This window comes from Chironomus tepperi, unplaced genomic scaffold, assembly GCF_022539635.2.
Source record: "Chironomus tepperi strain 1889 unplaced genomic scaffold, CSIRO-AGI_Ctep_v1 contig_376, whole genome shotgun sequence".
Lineage (NCBI taxonomy): Eukaryota > Metazoa > Arthropoda > Insecta > Diptera > Chironomidae > Chironomus > Chironomus tepperi.
In genome coordinates, this window is record NW_027226498.1 from 2,425,488 (window position 1) to 2,449,125 (window position 23,638).

General features: G+C 28.3%; 1 protein-coding gene across 1 annotated transcript in view; it reads left to right on the forward strand.

Moving 5' to 3' along the window:
• The window catches only part of LOC139096138 (homeobox protein homothorax-like), a 77,089-nt gene that overhangs the window by 11,917 nt on the left and 41,534 nt on the right, over window positions 1-23,638 (forward strand). The window contains exon 2 of the mRNA XM_070647788.1: window positions 8,817-8,915. Coding sequence (XP_070503889.1) covers window positions 8,817-8,915 — 99 coding nt within the window. The remainder of the gene's footprint in view (window positions 1-8,816; window positions 8,916-23,638) is intronic.

The following is a 23,638-nucleotide window of genomic DNA, read 5'->3' on the forward strand; positions in this document are numbered from 1 at the left end:
AGGGTGGACGAAGGTATGTAGGAAAGGAAGAAAAAAAATATCCTTTGGAAAAAGTATACGGAATGAAGATTGTTATCATAAAATTAGAAAAAAGCGTTTAAAATCGTCTTTATTGTAGAAATTTTCCCTTCCTTTCTGCTTTACATAACAACAATATTCAAACCCATGGATGAAAATGGAAAATGGAAACCCCTTTTATAATAATATTCGGAAAAAGGAGAGACGGAAAGGATATTAAAAAGGAAATGCAAGAAAAAGTAATTTTTAAATAATAATGACACTTTTTAGAGAGTATTTACTGCCATTTGGTGTTGAAAAAAGAAAAGGAGACGTTCAATACCCTTGAGAAAATTTTACTTGATTTTTAATCCATTTTATGGCATTTTTACGCAAATTATTTAATAATCGGAGCAAGAATATTGATAAATTTTTAGCTGAATCACGCGTACTTGCAGATTATGTTCTTCACATTGCTTCACATTTTCTCGAACCTACCACAAAACCATCAATCAGAAAAATTTCACTGCCAGGGTTCATTTCACTTTATATGTTTGTGTTGAGAAAGATATAAATTTAAATGGAAACTGTCCACAATTATAATAATATGAAACATGAAAAATTTAAAAGCCATAAAGTGTGCTGTCAATTAAAGAAAAGGGAAGATGGAGAGATGGAGATCTATATAAATCCATGTGTACATAAATTTACATGACTTCTTTCTTTTCATTTTTATATTATGAAATTAATTTCATTTTTGTTATTTCATGTTAGGCAAAAAAGAAATCTTTAATGTGTTACTTCTCGCGTCGCTTTTTTTTCTTTCCTTTTTTTTCTTTTCTCTCCCTGTATGTATATATATATATACATTGCTGATGATGATGAAAGAAAAAGAATTCTGGATTCGATGAAGCTGAGAGTTTGCGCTATGTAGAAACCAATCATATAAAACTACTTTACCCCGCAATAAAATGGTGAAATATTCTTTTCTTTTCTTACTTTTCAACATACACTTACTTGCTCTTACTATATTTTTAGCGCATTTTTGAAATTTTTTTCAAAAAGGTAGCTTAATAAGACACAATGTTCGGTCGTTCGTTCGTTCGGTCGTTCGTTCGGTCGTTCGTTCGTTCGGCTGTCATTAAAAACTTTTTATCTAGACATCGCAGAGAGCTCGGAATGGTTTTAAAAGATCAGTTCCATAAAGTTATTGGCGCCCCGGGCATTTAAAAGTTTCAAATCAAAGCATAAATACTATAATTAACAATTTTTCATTTTCATATACAACAACAACAAAAACAACAACACGTTTTTTCATTGTTTTACAGTGTTTTTCAATGTTTGTCGATGTTTTTACAGTGTTTACTGAACAATGTTTGAATTTTTTTACCGTTATGAGGTTTGAATTATGAAAATCCGTTAAATGATTAAGTTCTTAAATTTGTGGAAGTTTTATATGGATCTTGTGTTTTTGGTCTGGAAGTGAACTGGATCTTACTGGATCTTGTGTTTTAGGTCTGGAAGTGACCTGGATCTTACTAGATCTTGTGTTTTAGGTCTGGAAGTGAACTGGATCTTACTGGATCTTGGTTTTTAGATCTGGAAGTGAACTGGATCTTACTGGATCTTGGTTTTAGGTCTTTAAGTGAACTGGATCTTACTAGATCTTGTGTTTTAGGTTTGGAAGTGACCTGGATCTTACTAGATCTTGTGTTTTAGGTCTGGAAGTGACCTGGATCTTACTGGATCTTGTGTTTTAGGTCTGGAAGTAACCTGGATCTAGGTTTTTAGGACGTGACCACGATCTTCCTGGATCTCATTTTTGTGGGTCTGGAAGTGACTTATTAATCAATTACTGATCGCTAGGACAAAAATGCGCTTAAGTCCCTCGATCAATAACACGAGGACTTCTGTAATTTTTTCTTATTTCATTTCATTTTTGATTATAAATCGTAAAGTGAATTTTCCTTCTTTAAAGAAATTTTCGACAAAAAATACACATTTTACCATTTTTTTATGCTTTTAATGACCGAGAAAAGAAAAACGTTGAAAGCATTTTTCTCATTCTAAATATGCTTTAGCCATAAATGATTTCTCTCTCTCTAGATGGATTTTTCATGTAACCAATTTTTCATTTTCATCTCCTTCTTCCTCAGTATTTTTCGGTATGTGCTCTTGTGTCTTTTCTATATAAAATGCTAAGCTGAGCTTTCTATTTATCCCATTCAACTCAAGCTTTTTTATTTCTTCCAAAAATGTTATTTAAAGTAAAAGCTTGTTGAAAACATGTGGTGTTCTATAGTTTACTATATTTTGCATTTAGATGCTCTTGTAAATATGTATGAGTGCGGGGATAAAGTAAAGAAGTAAAATATATAAGATTGGATAATATAAATTGCGAGTAACATTGAAAATCTGCTTATGAAAATCAATGAAAGACAATAAATTCTAAAGCTTTATGCCTTGACGCTTGTAAAACTCGTCTCGCCGTAATATTGTGTCTCTCTTCATTCATTTTATCTTGTGGATTCATGAAAATGATGTCAAAAAACAATAAAGACTATTTTCATCTCTCATTTTTCATTTTTCTTTCTTCTTCACTCACTCAGTCTTCATGATCTTAAAGAAAACGACAAGAGAAAAGAAAAGTTTTATTAATTTACGCTTTTTTGCCAGTCAAAACAACATAAATGTAATGGGATTTCGAGTGGGTCTGGGTTATAAATATTTGAAATATAATAAACTGAAAACTCAAATCAAAAGATTGATTTCTTACGATAAGGAAGAGAAGATTTGAAATGGTAATTAAAATATTTAAAAAATATCCACATCTGTTATCTGTTTGAGAGATTTTTGCACGACATTATTGACATGTCTATGCCATAAATTTCTTAATAATATAATTTTAAACCTTCGTTGCGCACTTCCAATTAATTATATCCTACATTCTGGCGAAACACCAGCAATAAAACCACAATGTCATGCTTAACAAGCCACAATACTAGAAAAATAATATTTTTCACAAAAATTCCTTGAAAATTTTAGTGGTGATAATTTAAGAATCCCAAATTTAATGCCATTAATTAAAAATGTCATCTAAGAGGGGAAAGAGAGAGTGACACAAGAGACACAATGTCTGCAAACTTTGGAAAGCAATTACATTCTAATAGATTAAAATACACACACTCGTATATGTATGCGAGCTTAATGGAATTAGTCATCATAAAAATAATTTTTCAAGTTTTCTTCTCCATCATCCAAAAAACTACTTCCCATTTAGCATGTCTACATCGCTACTATACGTATCATATGTCTACATACATAACACAATCCATGTATATGTTCATTCTATGCAGGGGTGAAAAAGCAAAGCACAAAAAAAAGCTCGAGTAATTTATTTGAAAATGATAATTTTTTAAAAAGCGCAACAGGCGTAGAGCCAAAAATTTAGTGATATTTTACAATTTTAATGGCCCACGCGTTCTTTCTCTTTTCCTCCACCGAAAAAAAAAAGAATTCCTCTTTAGCAAAACAATAGCAAACAGTAGTACGAGAATGGAGAATGTGTGTCTCATTCATTGCTGAAATAAAATAATATGAAAACGTGAAAAGCCGAAAGGAAAATTGTATAGCTGATGATTTTATGGTGCTCACATTAACCCCCTTCTAGCAGAGAGCAGTAGTACTCACCATAAAATGTATATGTAGATACACAATCAAATGAGTACTAACTTTTAAATGTATGTGTGAAGATGAAAAGCAAAAAATTTTCACTTCTCAGCATTCCCTTTTCGCCCTCCCGTTTGCCTTAGTTTTCGTCGCTTTTACTGTTGTTTTATTATTTGTTTTACGACTTTCTAAAATGGCCGATTGTCAAGGTTAACGACGACTCAGAACGACATAAAATTGCACATTCTATTTTATGATTATTGTCAATAATTTTACTCCGTGATAAATTGGGGTTGAATGCGGAACAACTGACAAGAGTGGGAAAATTCCAAAAGAATGAATGAAAATTGAATGGCACAAGGCGATGATGAGAGTGAGATAGATAGACAGAAGCAATAGCGACAGATAAGATGAGATAAAGTTAAGTCATAATTTTTATTTTTATATACTTGCTCTTCTCACTATCCCACTAAAATTTGTTGCTATTTACCATGAATACAATTTTTTGTGTGTTATTCCCTTAAACATCGATTATTATTAATATATTCACTTTAAAAATATTTCTATATACACATTTTGTGCTATAAAATACCAGAAGTTTTCCCATCGTCTGCGTGTGTTTATGACATCAGTGAAGCTCTAGCCTGGGGAGAGAATGAAGAAAAAAATATTCTTGCTGTGAGGTTGCAGCAGTTTTTAGGATTTAAAGAGGCAAAATTGATTTTTTAGTTTTCCTTTTGGGATTTTTTTCTCTCTCTCTCTCGACTGTTGAGGGGAAAATTGCTCTAATTTTTTATTCTTAATTTTTAAAGCAATTTTCCTGCTGCTGCTGCTTGATGCTTAATTACATTAAATTTATCTCCATTGATTTTTCACTGTTCCTTGCTTTTCATTACCATTTTGTTATGCATCATGATTTATGTATATGTATGTATGTATACATATTAAGTGTGTTTCATATAATTGACGTCATGTATGATTGGCAAAAAAAACTGAATATTTATTCATGGACAAGGAAGCGGGAAACGGACGAAGAGAGAAAGATATAGGAAAGACTTTTCCAATGCAAAATTTAATATAATAATAACTAACTATCTATCTACTACATTATAGTCATATTCATATTTTCATTCCATAACCATCCTTTATAGAATTGAAAGTTTTTCTCATTTTGAGCAAGGCATAAAGGAAGAAAATTGAAGAAACAGGAAAAAGATAGTGAAAGATAGGAAATTGAAATTTTCTGTCTGATTCAAAAATGGGGCTATTATAAGAAGCAAAAACCTTTTATGGATGTGTATATGAATATTTTTTTAATAGAATCAATTTCTTTCTACGTTTGGTCCTCTCTTTTGATGCTTTCTAAAAAGAAATATCCTGCAGGAAATCAGAAAAAAAGAATTAAAATTAAAATGAGAGAAAGACAGGATGAACATTTTTGCACAATGCATGAAAGGTTTAGTTAAATTTTTCAAATGTCTTCTGTCATAAAGCACAGAGCGCATACATAAATATGTATACATATCTACAAGCTTATATACATAGATTTAAAGAGCAAGGCAGTAGTAGCAGCAATTTATCTATATGTCTGCAGTCAATAGATTTTTGCTGTTATTTCCTCTTTATATATGATGTATTCTAGTCATTCAACATAAGACATGCGCGGATACACCCGTATTGATGTGTCTCCTTGGTAACAATTCTAAATAATAAAAAAAAATTCTGACTATTACCAAGCATTTTTTTGTTATTTTCTTTCCCCTTTTTACCATGAAATGAAAAATCTTTTTGTCTCCACATTTCTCCTGATGCACTTTTTTGTTTCCTTCTAATGTGCATCTATGTTATTATTTTATTTTATTTTTTGAAAAGCAAAGTGTTGTATCCCATTGTCGACATCATATAAAAGAATTAAATTCTATGCCTTTTTATATTTAACCAACTTTATTTATTATTTTTGTATATATTTAATCAGAAAAAAAAAGAATAAACTGTCATATCAATTCGATATGCTCTTTTTTGTGAACATTTTCATGACATTTTATGGTATATGCGATGTATGCATATATGTGATGCACATATAAGAAAGGAAAAAGATCTGTGCATGAGAGATAATAGAAAATCTACCGAATAAAATTTCATTTCATATCTCAAATGATATTTCGATGTATTTTGTGTATACGGATGAGTCCGTTACTTATGGAGCGACGGATTATTTTGCCTGGAAGAGGTTTTTGAAATGAGAACTAAAATTTATGTCAGATTAATTTTGAAAATGTCACATAAACTAAGAAAAATTTTCAACAATTTTCTACTTATTCAAAAATCAAAATTCAAATGTTGAAAAGTGAAAATTTCATCCAGAAAAACTGGTCATGCATATATTGATTCAAATAGCCGACGAAAAATCAAAAATAAAAAAAATCTCATCTCACAAATCTCCAAGCGGGAATGCACCATAGAAATAAATAAATGAATGTATTTAATTTCTATTCTGAAGTCTAAAATGAAAAGTTCTATTCACACCAGAAAATATACTCTCTCTTGTATATTTGCATGATATGACTAAAAATCTACATTTGAAGAGCAAGCACCAGGAGCTGCAAAAAAATATGCGTATTTATGAGAGCACAGAAAGCCTTGTTGGTGAAAATCGATAGCATACATTCATTTCATTTTATTATTATTTTATATATACATACTTTCTTTCAGCTGTGTTTTTGAATGAACAGAAAAAAAGAAAATTTTTGGGTGCCTTTTCCACAAAAATGCAAAGACTGGAGTGAGTGAGGCATAAGATACTTTAGAGTTTCTGAAACATATTGATAAATGACTAGCAATTTATTTTGTTCTTTGCTTATATACAAAAAAGTGAATAAAAAGACGAGAAAATGCAAAAGTAGAGAATTCAATGAGAAGGGATAGAGTTTCCAAGAATTTTCATTTTCATTTTTAAACATAATAACAAATGCGGAAAGTATTTATTGGGGAAATAAATTTAATAGGGAAAAGTAGTCTAATTAAGAATCAAGGATTCTTCACTATAATATTCAAACAACATGTCCATTAGCAACAGCCACAGAGTTCAATACACCCACTAGTAAAAAGTCATTACAAATCTTCATAGATTGATAACAGAAGAATCGCTATTACATGCTTTAAATTTTCTCCTCTCACTGTCTATCAGTAGCATCAGTCACGTGGCTCATTTATCATTTCATGCACAAAAATAAAAATTTATTCAGTATTTATTTCAATTCATTTACGTTACACGTTATGTTTATCGTGTATATCAACTATTCTCTCTGTGTGTGTTTCTATATCTCTATGGAAGGATGAAATCGAGCCTCAGGAAGAGCTGACAAAAAATTTGTGTACACAAACAATGCCATATTCAATAAATTTCATTGCTGAAATATGCATTTGAGTTAAACATAAAATACTTCAATGCGATATATTTTAAATTTATAAATATTTCACAGTATATTCTTTGGTTTATTTTCTCAGCTCTGTCAGGCAGAGATGACAAAAAAATATAAAAATACAGCCAACCAAAGCAATGTGCCATGGTGTAAAAAAATTTGTCTCTCATGTAGACTCAAATATCTGAGATATGACATTTTTCACAATGTTATTTAAAATTATCGATTTTTTTTCTGTGTTCGCTGTAGACGCACGAGAGTGAGTGAGAGCAAACCAAAACAATTTAAAATATGTCCCCATGTTTCAAAAAATTGTGTTTTTGTCGGTTGTATTGAATAAAGATATAATATTTCCAATTTGAAAATAGGTTAAATACTCCTCCGTCGCCGCCGGTCAATTTTTCTCATTTGTGCTCCTCTGAAAGTTGATATACCCGTAGCAAGAATTCTTTTTTTTTTCGTATCGAACACACATAATTCTCATTGAGTGACATTTCTAAATAAAAAAAGTAACTTCGAGCAACAAATAATTTTGTTAGAAGAAAATAATTTCCTGTAAGTTGATGATGATGATCATTATTGGTGCTTTATGTTATATTTCTTGTCGATGTCAATTCTAAAGAGGAAAAAAGTCAATTGAGTTCATTTCAATTTTTTCGATTTTTTTTTCTCTTCTTTTTTTACTGTGCTGTGTAATTTTTTTGAAAGGCTACAAATTGTTTAATGGAAAGTGGCAAAATATTATGAGTAGGCCACAACAATACGCAGAGAAAGCATATTAAAGTTCGAACAAATTACTGTTGAAATATTTCTTGATTAAACGAAGTTAAGAGTTTTCCTTCGAGATAATTGGAGTTAAGCCTCAAAAAATAGACACAAATTGGTGATTTTATCGTACAAAGATATGTTATTTATTGGAATTTCATATGAACCAGGTGTGGTTGAAGGTTGACGGTGTGGTGTTTCCGATCGGATTAAATGTCAATAAAAATTGTTTAAAATTTTCCAAATTGGAATCAAAATTTATGGGGTTGAATGAAATATAACCTCAAAATATTTCATCAACTATTTAGTAAAAGATTTTCACATCAAAATATTGTCTCAGTAAATTTTTATCATATTTTTTCATTAAATTTTCTCATTTTAAAAAGTTAATTTTATTTTTGATTTTTCCACCTAATTCATTATTTCATTTTTGATTACTTGTTAAAAAAAATTCCTCATTTTTTCATGAAATTCCTTTTTTTACTATTAAAAAAATAATGTGAAAAACAAAAAGTCTCCCTTACAGCACTAAAATATAACATAACAATAATAATATCCAAATAATATCATAAAAATAACACAAAAAGAAATGAGACAACAACTAACGACATCGCAGGGGATGATGATAATATTCCACAATGAGTGATATTACAAACGTTAAATGTGAATGAAAGAAGAAAAAAAATCTATAAAAATGCGACGCAGAGTGAAGATGAAATTTTTTTAGTATGGGCAAAAGATAATTGAAGATATTACACCAGAAAAAATTATTATTTTATGAATTTTTATTGCAAATAGCATATTTAGGATGGAATTACATTGCATCATAAAAGCTAAAAAGCAGAAGAGAGAATTTGAATTTTGTTTTGGTTACGGGAAACTCATCTAGATTAAATTTATATTTCATAATCACGAATGTCAGTAGATAATAATTTAATCAAATTTTTTTCTTTATTTTTATAGGACGATGGTGTCGAAGAGAATGGTCATCCCCTCCAGATTCACGTGCCAATGACCCGTCAAGGCGCGTTTTATATTCTTCAGTCTTCCTAGGTAGTCCTGGTAAGTGTGAAATCTCGTTTAATATCGATTATAAATATTTGTTCCTTCCCTCGCTGTCTCTATATCATCAATGATTATTATTATAATCGTCATCGTCATTTTTGTTGCTGCTATTCTGTCAGTTCTCGGTTGCTTGAATTCACTGCAACCTGTTAAAGTGTTTGTCTATATTATATAGGCGTAGATTGAATCGATGGTACACAACTATGACTTCAATTACTTTCATAAAAACAAATTACGAATGCTCGCGCATATACAATAAGCGTTACTGACCTCTTTCAACAACTCGTTTTTTGCGTTTAGGATGTTGTATAGTAGAGTATAGTATGCCATACTTTTTATTATATAGATATATAGACATATTTATACATGTAGAGTATAGAGAGAAAGAAAAACTGAAATGAAAAATGATCGAATGTTAGATTATAGGCAGTAAAAGCAACAGCAAGAAAAAGAGCTTCTTTGACTTCATAACAATCTCTTTGCTAATAAGTTCTTCTTATGTCTTCAATATATAATAAGTATGTAATATGGTATGAAATAAAGTGCAATAGAATTATAATTATTGCAGATCGTATTAAGATTAGAGAAATAACTTTTTAGCGCACTTTTTTACGATACTTAGTCGCTGATGATTGACTATTTGGTAGCTGGCTGGCTACTTATATGACTCAGTTATCTGACTAGACATCAAATCGATTTTTATGACTCTTTGATTAATGAATTTGCTGGTTAGTTGTCTGAATAATTAAATAACTTGTGCAAATTTATACGGACTTGATTGTTGACTGATTAATAATATTCTCAATGTCTTAAATGCGCTTTGGTTAACAACATTAAATAGGATATTAATTTTATTCTCAGTTTTTCAAAATTACATTACATAGCATGAGATATCTTTTCATATAAATATACTGAAATTGAAATATTTTTAATTGCGAGTTTGCAGCAATGTTTTTTAAAGTGCAAATTTTGCCATATCCTTCTTACAATCATTTAAATAACTATTGATATTAAAGTTTCATATTTCATAATGAAGAAAATTCTTAGAAAATAATTTCGAATCAACTCGACACTCATTTTGCATTAACGCACATAAACAATGATTGAGATACGTCGATTAAGTGGAAGGTTTGCAATAACACAAAAATATACTATAATAATAATTAATTGAAATGCTCATTACATAAATTCAATATTCTCTCTCACAATATATTTTATGGTTCGAAATTATATTGATGATATTTACAATTATTTTCTGTAATTTACTTAATATGAAAATGGAATTTAAAACATAATTGAAGTTGAAAAGTTGAAAAAAAAAACTTTTAGTAATATTTTTTTGCCAAAATGATGAGGTTGAACATTTTGTCGTAAATAAAATTCAGCAAAATAAATAAAAAAGTGCAAATATAATTTTCATTATAAATGAAATTAACAAAAAAAAAAAATTCTTGATAAACAGCATTTAAATTGTTATCTATATTTAATTTGTGTACAGTTTTGGCACATTTTTACCTCTCCGAATTAATTGTATGCTTCGTTATTCAGTTGCCAATTTTTCGATTGTTATCTGAGTAAATCTTTAATTTCTACCTCTTGTGAAAAAAGTTACTTAATTAAAATGTCGAAAACTAATATTTGAATTCGCTCATGAGGATATTGAATCTTTTCCAGAAAATTCAGATATAATTTACTTCAAGATTCTGATAGACGATAAAATTTGTGAAGGATTACTTTGATTATTCGAGATCGATAATACTTCATTGGTTTATTCAACTTTATGTTCAAATCTTCTTTTCAAAAATCCGAACTCGAATGGCAAAAATGAAAAAAGTTCCGCCACGGAGCTTTTAAGGCTCCAATGAAATTCTTTTATTAAAACCAAATGGAAGTCGCCTCCGATTGGAGTCCATTTGGAGAATCATATGAATCGCTGAATTTCAGTTGAATTTGTGACCTAGTTTCTATTTCTGCAATCTATTCAGCTGCAAATTAATACTTATCGATTGACCTACCCAAAAATGAAAGTATTGCCAACCAAAAGATTATGCCATGATTTATTCGAAACCTAAATTATCAAAAATTTCATGCACATCATCCTGAAAATGATAAAGCCCATCTACACAAAATATGATAAATTTTTCAATCAAAGATGCGAGAATATACAAAAATTGTTTATTAATTTTCTACAATTAATAAATTAATTAATTATTTATCCATATATGACTAAAGCTAACTAATTATCATTAGTAAAGAAAAAAAAAAACAATAATCATACTAAATATTCATTAATTTCACATGCTGTTGATATGAGAATTTAAAGTTAATATGAATTGCAGATCCTTTAGATAATTTATAAAACACAAAAAAATACTGTCTGCTGCTTAATTTTTTTCTCCACTCTTACATGCCTCACTTTAAAGACGCAGCAAAGAGACTTCTTCTTCGTAAAATAATGATAATAAAATCAGCTTTAAGAAAATAAATAAGAAATTATGATAATAACAAGACAACAAGATAACAAAAAAGAAGAAAACTTCCATTTTGAAATGTTCCAACAAACAAGCCAGAAAATGAACAGCAACAACAACAATGGAAAAAAACACAAGAGTCTTGAAAGAAAAATTAATCTCTTCTTTTCGAAATGCAATTAAATCCAAATGTATTTTACATCCTATGAACTACATTTTATTTATTTTCCATCTCATCTAAAAGAATGAATGAAGAGAGTCGAAAGGAAAGAAATTATCTTGAGAAAAAATAAAAGAAAAGAAAAATTAAATGAATCCAAACGTCATTTTGACTTTTTTTTAAAGAATAAAATGAAGCTAGTGGGTCATAATTTGATGGATGATTATAACGCATTTCTGATATTTTTGGTAGATTCTTAAATTTTTGTGGCAATAATCTAGTTTTTTGATAACTAAGCAATTTATAATAGTCATTTAAATGTTGATAAACTGGACAATTTCTCATTAGACCTTTAAAACATGGACACCAAGTCAAGTGACCGAACATCAATAAAAAAATGCTATTTGTTTGACTAAATGCGATAAAAATTCACAATTATATTATGATGAGAATGAGATGGAGACTTACAATAGCTTTTCGTTATCGTTCAAATAAATTGTACTTGGTGGTAGTTCGATAGTATGAGAGAGAAATTAAAACCCATTTTGCCATCCTCTGGCTGGCTCGTTTGCTTACTTGCTGGGTAGCAAAAAATATATTGTTCGTATATATATTTAATATTTTGAGGAAGAGAAAAGCGAATATGGAGAAATTATAATGAAAAGCAATTTAAGAGAAGAGGAGAGGAAAAAATGAAGAATGAAGAAGACTCAGAAAATGATGAAAAAATGCTTCTTCTGCATTACGATAAACATGGAACGAATTTTCCATCCAATATTTTCCATTATTTTAATGGAATTTCTTATTTTGCTGTTTCTGCCCTTATAAATCGTGTATATACGTATATACATTTATACATCTACGTTTTCATGTTTGCTTGCTTTTCTTTTCTATATCTATCTATCTATCTATCTATCTATCTATCTTCTACTGACTTGCTTCGCTTTGTTATTTTTTTATTGTTTGAAAAATGAAAAGTCAGTAGATATTAACCAATTTGACAAACATATAGAATATAAGAAATTGAAAAAAAAACAATATCTTTTTGGATATTTATTTATTTATACGTAACGATGAGATGCTCTTATTAAATTGTATATGTCTTGTATTATTTTTTAAAAAACACTTCCCTTCCAAAAATTAGACAAGTAATTTTTGTAGCTGTTATGCTAACTTACATACTTCCTTCGCTGGCTACACAGATCGATTGTGATCCATGGCACCAATTTACAATGTCAAGTGCAGTACTAACTTTATCGACAACTTCCGTCAAATAGTTCTTTTGTCGTCCATGAGTTTCCATGAGCAAATCCAGCTCATCGATGCCCTTTACAGTAAAAGACTCCATATTCATTAATTCATTAGATCTTGTTGTGAATAATGACCCAGTCACTACGTTCTTCTATAAATGAATAGAATTCCATCAGATTCTGTCAAAAGTGAGAATTTTATACTATTATAGTACTTAAATTAAATTAATTCAGCTTTTCGATTTCATTAAATTTAAATAAAACATTCTATAGATTTACATTAGACTCATGATATTCACCTTCAGGCAAAAATGAAAGTGATTCAAAGAATTTGCATCCTATTTGTTTATTCGTTTTGTTCTAGTTCTCATCTTAAGGAAGAACAATATCCAAATCTTCTAAGAAGATTCCTGAAAATGCAATTTTTCAGAACAAAATATTAGAATACGGGTTGCAAATTATAACAAAAAATCAGTATATACCATTTCTAATCGTTTTTTGTGAATCCATTAACAAAATTTGAATAATGATTCTTCAATTTTGCAATTCTTAGAACTCAGAAACTCAAAATTTCAATTTTAACATCCACTATACTCTCAGCCAACACCAAAAAACCCCAGCCACATAACACATTCAAGTTCAGGAATATTTTCATTTGTGTGAAATTTATTATTGATACTATCGAAAAGTAAATGGTCTGATTGATTGATAGGATCCGCATAGCGTTATTTTTATTAGCGTTGAAATCAATATGGTTTTAATTGTATAACTAATTGACTTTGAATCGTTAACTTTGAGATAACTATATTATGGTGATGAAAACCACAGTAAATAACTAATATTTTTACGTGATAGTAATAATATTTTATAAAAACGTGTAAACTGTAAGGAACGATTTTTTTTTCTTCAAAGAAAAAGAGTTAATGGAAAATTTTCATGTTTTTTAAAAATAACATTTTTTTTATCATAACTTGAAAAAAGCATCGTAATCCTCGAACTCAGATCCGCCGGTTAAATATTTTTTTTCCATCATGCCACAAAAGCTTTAAAATTCACCAAAAAAAATATGGGGTCAATAAAATCTATACGCTATTAAAGTTAATAAATTTAAGCTTTATCATCGTCATTGTCATGTCTTTTCAAAAAATTCATTTCTATGAAAATGACAAAAATAAAATATAAATTTTTCAATTAAATTTATGGCACTTTATATTCTTTCTCACTGACCAAGTTCAATATTTTCATTTTCACTCTCAAATTCTCCTTTAAATAGAATTTATACATTTTTTTTGAAAGTGTATATATGCTATATCTATTGTAAAATGTCCATTAAAAGCTTTCCTCAATTCATCATGACGTTGCAAGAATGAGGAAAAAAAAGCAGCAAAGAAAGGAGAAATATTTTCTTCATGTCATTCTATGGTAAAAGGGGTGTGTATTGATCGACGAAAAGTAGTGGAAAAAATTTTATATTTAAAGATAGAAAACTTGAAGGATTTAAAGCTTTTCTTGTTACCACGACATCACCAGAGTATAAAGAATATTATTTTCAATATCAAATGCTGCCGTATAACTAAACACACATGATATATATCTTCTTATTACTTCTATATTACAAAAAAAAGCAATAATATCCATTCAAAGAATAGTACATGAGAAGGTAGATAGAGTCAAAGATATATTCTGCATCTATTTTACTTCAATAATTGCAATTACAAGAATGCGAAGTAGTTTTAAAGTATATGTAGGAAAGGATAAAAATCATCAACGAATGAAGAATAAAAATAAATATTTTTGATGAAAATGACGATGATGAAAAGCATAGAGAAAAAAATATGTATATATACATTATTACGATGCTTGAAAATTATATTGAAAACCAGCTGTTTTAGTCATAAAAACTCGAGAATGTCATAAAACGAAAAGAATAATAATGAAAACAAACCATTTAGCTGACGGCGACGAAAGAGATGGCGCGATGTAAAGTTTTTTTACGCACGCGAATTAGTCGAAAGCGAGACAAGCATCTTTGAGTGGAGTGGAGATTGTTGAAAGTAAGGTGCACGAATGAGATGAAATATATCAGTTTTCATGTGTTGTTTGTAAATTGTCTATCACTATGGCAACGAGAAAAAATTTATTCTAGTGTTGATGTTTGCCACAACTCTCCGTTCCATACATTCACAATTTGTGCTTCTTTTGCCTTGTGAATGCGTGAAACATGAGAGACAGAGAGCGAGCGTATGAGAATGAACAAAACATCTACACCCCCTTCGAGCATTGAAACATTAAAACATTGAAACATTCTGATGAATGAGCAAGAACGAATGAAAAAAAAAAACATAGAAAAATTTTCCTTCCTTTTATTTTGTGTTCACCATGCTATGTTCTCTTGGATATTGCATGCACTATTGGCCTTTCAGAAATATTTCAATTCTTTTCGAATGAAGATCTAGTTCCAAAAAAAAAAATAATATTTAGAAATAAAAAAATGTTTAATTTTTATGAAAAACCACACAAAAAATTTCTAACAAATAAAAGGAATAAATTTTTTTAAGAGGTTCAAATATCTTTGAATGTTTTTTTTTTCTGACTTTAAACATGATCTACTGAAATAATAAATGAGGTGATACTTTGATTTATTGTTCAAAATTTACATTATCTACATGAACGAAATATATGTTTACAGAGAAAAAAAGAAAGAGAAAAGAAGCAAATATCTTCTTCAAAATTATAGTAGCACTACAGCAAAAATATGGAGTTAAAAATACTTTAAGAAATTTATTTTTTATTTATTTTTTTTTTCTCGTACTCTCCAAGTACAAAGAATATTTTCTTCTTCACAAACCCAAAAAAAAAAATGTGTTTTGCTAACAAGCATATACCGTCGGTCGGCAATGAATCTTGACATAATACTATTATAGTTCAATTATCATCAATTTTTCACATACATATATTGAGATATGTACATATTGTGACGATCATGATCATTTAATGTTTTGATTTAGTATTTTATAATATTTTTGCTCTCTTGCTGTCCCACTTCGTCACATCGATTAATTATTTCATGCTGTTGAATACAAATGATGATAAAAAATCTGTCAATCTTCATTAAATAATTGATGCGCGCATATCGATATACATCAGATAGAACTATTAAAAGAATTATACATAAAGATATACTTTGAAATTAAATAAGTACTTTGTGGTTATATCAAGACCTAATTCGATAAACGCCTTTAGATGAAAAGCAATAAAAATTGAAAATTATCCGTATTATTGTTGTGTAACCATCGAATTTTAAAGTGGATTTAATAAATGTAGATAGATAGAAGAGGAACTATATTGAACGTAAAATGGGTAGAATAGAAAATGATCCATAAAAACATTCGTTTTTCTTGAAAAAAAAATCAATCATTTTGTGGTAATTTTCCTTCATTCTGAACGAAAAAAAAATTAATAGTAATTTTGCATTCATACTGAAAATTGTTTTCTTTTATTTTTATATACAAAAAAATGATGGAGATTCAAAATAAGAATGGAAAAATGTTCAAAGTCTTTATTAGCCTTGACCTCGAGGTTATACTTTGAGAAAAAAAATAAAAGAACAACTTCGACGATACGATGAAGAGAAATATTTTCTTTGTAGTCGCTTGAGTACAATATTATTTCGAAGATATGGATGGTATATGTACAGCGCATATATATATATATACATATATCCAGCATTGAAATGAAATGCTTTGATTGCCCATCCATCATTTAATCGTGAATTATTATAAAGCATTTTTATGAACAAAAGATAATGGACTGTTGAACTTTTGAGGTTCAAAGAAGAAGAGAAATTCCAAGATTTTTTTGTTTTGTTCAGCTTTTTTTGTTCAAATTTTTTCATTTCATGTTAAAAAGAATCGAGTGAAATGAAATAAAAGAACTTTACCTTCTAGTCGATCACACACGCTTGAAAGTTAAGAGAATAATATGAAAAAATTCAAATAAATAGAGATTTAATATCAGCAAACTTACATGCATACATGTATCTTCAAAAATCGACTCATTATATTTGAATATATGAGAATTTTTAAAGTTTCTAATTTTGAGACGGAATTTTTTCAGTCTTTTTTTGTCTAAAGATTTGGAATTTTTGGGAATTCCCAGACTAGGTGTGGATACATTCTTCTAAAAGACTTGAAATAACATTTATTGAATTGATTAAAATAATTATCTTGATGCTCAAAAATCACATCAAATACATTCAACCATGACTTTATTACAATTTTCTATAGATATATCTTATTAGAAATTGTATCTTTTACGAAACAAAAAATATTAATAAACATCTCTTTGCGAAACATAAAGTTTCAAATAAATTTCCATGCAAAAAACAATCAACAGTTTAAAATCATTTAGGTAACCTTTAACCAAATCCTCGTCAGTAAAAAAATTGTAATCCTCCATTCAATCTATTATTGAATAAGTACAATTCACTCACAGTCTTCGAAGTGAGAGCTAAGCAATGCGCATTCAGTATTTGATAGATTTAAGCTCGTTTGTATATTAAATAATAAAATATTCCGTTGTTGAATACAGCATATAATTTACAGATAATTTCTCTACTTACATGAATATACAACGAAGAAGAAAATAACTTAAATGAAATGAAAAGCAATCTGAAAGAGATTATCAGTAATGAAATGGATAGAAAGGAACGAAAAAAAAAGTTCTAAACTTAAGTTAACCTTTATATATGTAATTTCTTTACCTTTAGTGTGTATTTTTTTGATCTTCATTTTCCCTTTACACTTTCATTTTATATTGCGATACTCACTCTCATTCGTTTGGAACAAAAGAAAAGTAAAGATGAAAAACAAAAATAACAACGAAATGAAGAAAAGAATGTATAAAAACATAATTGGATACAAGACCTATAATTTGAATTTATTCTACGCAAGATCAAGTTATAAAAAGCGTAAAATATTTAATTATAATAATAGAGGTTTCATAAGAAATTATCATCTGGTAAATTCTTCAAATTATATTGATTTTGTTGTGTTACAAACGACTTAAGGGCTTAGCGCGATACCTTAACTAGAGAAATGTTTTATTTAATTCAACGCAAGATTATTAAGCTTATTGTTGCGCTTTTTTACAGTCCTGTTGATAGTATGTATATATATATTGATAGAAATGGACACGAGCAGCTTCTTTGTAATCCAAATAAAGTTCTTTAGCCAGAAGTGAATTCGAAATTAGTGATCAAAAAGAAGAAGATGAGAAAGAGAGCCATAACAGTAATAATTATAATCGTTTTGTGGATAAGCAGAAAATTCACAGCGTGATATAAAATATTAGAATGAAATGACATATTGGATATCAAAAAACTATAAAATTTTGTTGAGGAGCATAACTGACTCATACATATTATGTAGATTATAAATATATTTTTAATGCTTCAAAAAAGAAATAAACATTAAAATTCAATTTTTTATGACTTTTAGGATTTATTTAATGTAAATATTTTTATAGTCACTATATTGCTCGTAGAGATGTGCGCGACGTGGTGATATAAAACTCATGTTCATGATCATTAGATCAGATTATTATTATAATTATTATTTTCTCTCTATCTATCTTTTCGATATAACACAAGATTCTCAATCTTCTGTTTTATAGTTCTTATTTCCAATTTTAAACTATTCATAGAAAGATTTAATATTTATTAGGTATAGAAATTTTGATGATTAGAATTATTAAAATTTTAGCATACAGAAGCATTTAAAACTTTCAATGGCGATTCTTAGATGAATATCTCTTTGGGAACCATACTGAATAACTATAAATATTCTCCATGATTGCTTTATAGGAATGGGAGGTCAAGTGTTAGCAAATTAGTAAAAAAAATTATGAATAACTCTGCAATATATGGCAAATAATAATTTTCCTTATAAGGTAGCAAGCCGTTTTCACGATAGTATAAAAAAATTAAATATGGTTGAAATTGACAAATATTTGAATTACAAAAAATAGCGAAAAACGCGCAAAGCTCATTAAAGTAGAGACTAGATATAACATTTTTTGATATTTATTAAATGAGATAAGAAATTTTTTTAAAAAAAGATTTATGCAAAAATAAGAAGCTGTAAAATAGATTTTATGGTGATTAATATTTTTTTATGATTTCATTTTATTGGCAATAATGGCATGAATTCTGTTAATATTGAGGTCCAAAAGGAACAAATTAAAGTTTTTTTTTCTAGCTCGCTTGTTGAAACTTGAAATATAAAACAAATGTAGTATTTAAAATGTTTATAGAGCAATTTCTAATCATCAAATGATATGTTTGGTTTTATTTCTTTCGTCTCGTTTAGAATATCGTTGGAAAAAATCCACACGAAAAAATTTAAAATTCATTCAATTTACATTTCCAATTTTCAGTTTTATTAACGTCTGGAATTAGTTTGTTAGGAAAATTCAACAGTAATTAAAATAACGCGAGGCTGGAGATTTCTGCATAAAATTTGCACGTTGTTTCGGGATAAAATATTTAGAGATTACGAACATCTTAAATTGCTTCATTTCTGCACTCAATAATGTGGTTTAAAACTTTTAAAACAACAGAATTGTGATTGAAAAAATTAACTTTTAAAATTGAAAATTGCTGGTTTAAAACCTAACAATAAATAAACTTGCTTTTTGAGGATTTTACAATCAAAAATATATTTAAATTTTCAATCAATATAAATCGTGTACAGAAGGGTATAAACACGTAAACAAAATTTTATAGTCAACCTTCGAACAAAATAAAAAAGCGGCTAGAAAAATATCATAATTTAATATCACGAAAAACTCACAAAACTTCAATTCATCAATTACCTAATTGAAAATATCGATTTTCTCTTCCTTTTTCAACATTTAATATTTCTTTAAATTGATGCTATTACATAAAGAAATGCTCGATTTTCATATTTTCATTCATTTCACTCATTAATGAGTCTTTCAATTCTTTCATCGACTACTGCGGCTGCTGCTGTTTGCTTGCCTACTTCCCATGAAAAGCGTCTATCTATATCTATCTATACATATCGGAGGGTGCCGGAAAAATCAATTTCGTGTATGTCACAAACAGTCATTTTTATGAAGATTTCTGTTGCTGACATGTTGAGGGTGGTTCTGGTAGAGAAAAAAATTTAAATGAATTCAAGTTGAAAATAAGATTTTTTTGGAGTAAACAAAACGTAAATAAAGAAGTAAATAATATAAATGCTTTAATTCCGTTGAAGTTGTTATTAATTGTATTATTGTACAGTCTAGTGAAAATACCAAAAAGGAGTGAGAAGGCAACAGCAAGAAAAAAATGATTCTGAGTGTAGAATAGCAAGTAAAAGTGCATGAAAGTCTGTTGACCCGTCGACATACTAAATTATTACTCTCGAGACACTAAAATTGATATCAATTTTCCAGCCAGACTCTTTATATTCTTCCTTTTTCCTCTCTTATTACATACAACATTGCTAGTATTATTATTGTTGTAATATCTCATATAATGTATAAATTTTTATAGCAAAATAATTAATGGCAAAAATTTATATACATATAACAACGTACAGCATGAAAAAAAGTAACGTGGAAAGGAGAGGAGCAGAAGTACAATGACTACTAACACAGTTACCCAAAAAAGGCTCCCATTAATTTACTACGGCTATATATACATTTTTCCACTGCTTGTTTTTCTTTGATAGTAATAATTCATTTTGGCGTGGAGAGTTTTAACCGATGTTTTTCTCTCGCCAATGTCGGCACAAATAAAATTGTGTAAGCACACACATTCACAATAAAAATATTGTTTTTTGTGCCTTCTTCTGGTGATTTTGATGGGCTAGGAAAATAGACGTAAAAAGCGGAAGAAAGGGTTAAATGAGGAGAAGATTTTTTTTTAATAAACAAATATCACTTGTTGCATTTTCATAAATTTCTTTAAAGTTAACATAAAAGAAGTAGAAAGAAGACATACATACAAGATAGAGAGAGTAAAAAAAGTATTTTCCATGAACTTAAATAAATCTTGTTTTACTTTAGTCGCTCTCTTTTTTTAGTGCTGCTAAAACGAATGTTATGGAGATGTTGTACTTTGGTTTTTTGCCTGCTTTATTATTATTATGATTATAAGTACTGCGATGGCGTTGGAAATGAAGCAAAACTTACTTGGGTGGTTGTGTGTTGTGATGATAATGATTTATTGCTGTAACTTTAATGAAGTTTATTTTGTATTTCTTCGAAGTTAATTGAGGATAATTTTATGAATATTAATTTCTGTGCTTTTCTTTTTAATTGTTTTTCTCCTCTCGGTGGGTTTTTAGGTTTAAAGTTTTTTGTAATCTTGGGAGGAATTTATAATTCATAAGAAAATTCGAAAGGTATTTTTTGAAGAGGAAGAAAAATTCATTAAAAGATAATTTCTGTCTGGGTAATTATTATCCTGATAAAATGCAAATTTTGATGCCGTAACTCATGAATTAAAATTTTTAATGATTTTATAATAAAATTTATTCATGTTGTTTGACTAAGATTTTCTGAATAATTTGCTTGCTGCGCCAAATGTCATAGATTACGCATGATAATAATTTGGTTGATTAATGCAAAAATCTTTTTCTGGACAAAATCTTATTTCCGCATCTTTACTAATTTGACTTTTCTTCTCAGACAAAAATTGAATTTAAAGACCCATAGTGAAATTCAATTAAATTAAAATCATATTACTGTATTAAGTCGTTAAGTTTCATAAAAAACTCTCACACGAACTAAATTTTGAAAATTTCTGTCTTCGAAAAAATTCTGTAATTAAAATTAAAATCCACTTGAAAATTTTGCGCTCAAAATTATTATAAAAACTTCATTTTTACTTAAAATGTAAAGCATCAACTCTTAAAATCAACAATAAACAGCATAATCTTCCATCTCATTTAAAATGATAAATGAATTATATCTTGTTAAGATCATCATCAGAAAAAAATTAAAAATGCTTCTTTAAAAAAAGAAAAAAGAAGAAATAGAGTGAGGAGAGAAGCTTTTATATGAAGAAAATTTTAATTTGATGACGAAATAAAAATTTGATTTTATTGCATTAATTTTTCCACTCCTCATTTCAAGAACAATATTGTAAGAAAAAATCCACTTGAGATGCGAACGCATTGCCTCACATCAAGGCATATATAAATATAATAATTTTTAATTTTTCTTGAATGGGTTCTAATTTTATAGTCTGTTAGATTTTTTTATTTGTTCGCTCTCTCTTGGAATTTGATTCAAAAATAATACCATAAATTATATCATTTTCGTTGAATTGGAATATTATTGGGTCTAAATATCTTCGCAATGCTCTCCACTTTTAATTTCATCTATTCCTCTTACTCGTCTTCTCTTAAAGGCCATTAAAGTCTTATGAAACAAACAGCTAGATAATTAATTGACTAATAATCGCTTTTAATGAAATTGTGTATGACTGATATTGAGCTTGAAGTAATAACAATAATAAAAATGATACACAAATTGTTACGCGCTGTTCAATATATTAAAACAATCACCCACTAAACTTTTATTTTTAAAGAGCCCATTTAACATTTTAACTTAAATTACTTGAAGAAATAAAAATATATGTGTATATAGAAGTAGAAGTGAATGAAGTGATAGCATCTTGATATTATTACGAGCATTCAATGCGGTTTTATAAGAGCCTTTTGCTTTTATTCAAATAATCATTTACGAGATTTTTTTTCCTCTCTTAAACGTTATAAATAGATCACCACGTTCATAAAAATGTCAATGGAAGAAATGTGGAAGAAAATGAAGGAAATAAAAAGATTTCATTTTAAATAAAATTCTCAAGACTCCCACAAGATATATCTCTTGACATCAAGCAAGGAAGGAATTTTATGAAACCTAATTTAATTAAAAAATATTCAGAATCACAACTGAAGTTGAAATTAGTCAAATGATCACATTTTTGATGCATACTTCTTTTTTGGATTCAACTCTTATTTCACTTGCAAAAACGGATCATTTCCAATTAATTGAAAACCTCTTCTGTGAATATATGACAATGTGCAAAAGTCATGATTTTAACAAATTTATGTCTGATGACGGAATTCGTGAAAGGTCTTAATGTACTTCACAAATTTTTACTTTAAATTAACCATTTTTTGTAAACTACATTCAGTTTTAACAAGGAACGATTTTTATTTTAATTGAACTTCAACATTTATATGCAAGAGGTGATTTCCAATTAGCTTTAATTAATTTCATTTCAAAACCTTTACAAATTGGTGTAATACTTATTTACAATGTTGTTGTAATAAGGTACTTATGATAATGAACATTACGAAATATTTAACAAAATTAACGATGATCATAAAAATGTTCGACTTACGAAATTTTAAATTCCACTCCCTTTATTTGTCAAATTGATTTCTCACTGTCTATGATTTTGCAGACTTTTATTATTGTGATCGGATGAATCATCAAAACTAAATTTTATTGTATTTCTCAGGGTATTTCTTTATTGAATATTATTTGCTCAAGGTCGTAAAAAATCGTAATAATTTTTTATATGAAATCGTACACGGCATTATATCGATTTTAAAGTTTATTTAGTCGATCTAAAAATTCAAATCATTTCTAACTCCTGTACACTAAATACAAAGTATTTTATGGTCTCAAGCAATTAATTACTTTGTACTGAGCTGTAGACAATTCTCGTTTTATATAAAACTCAACATCACAATGCTGTTCTACCATCAGAAAGAACTCATTCACATGCTTATCACCTACAAAACAGTTAAGAAG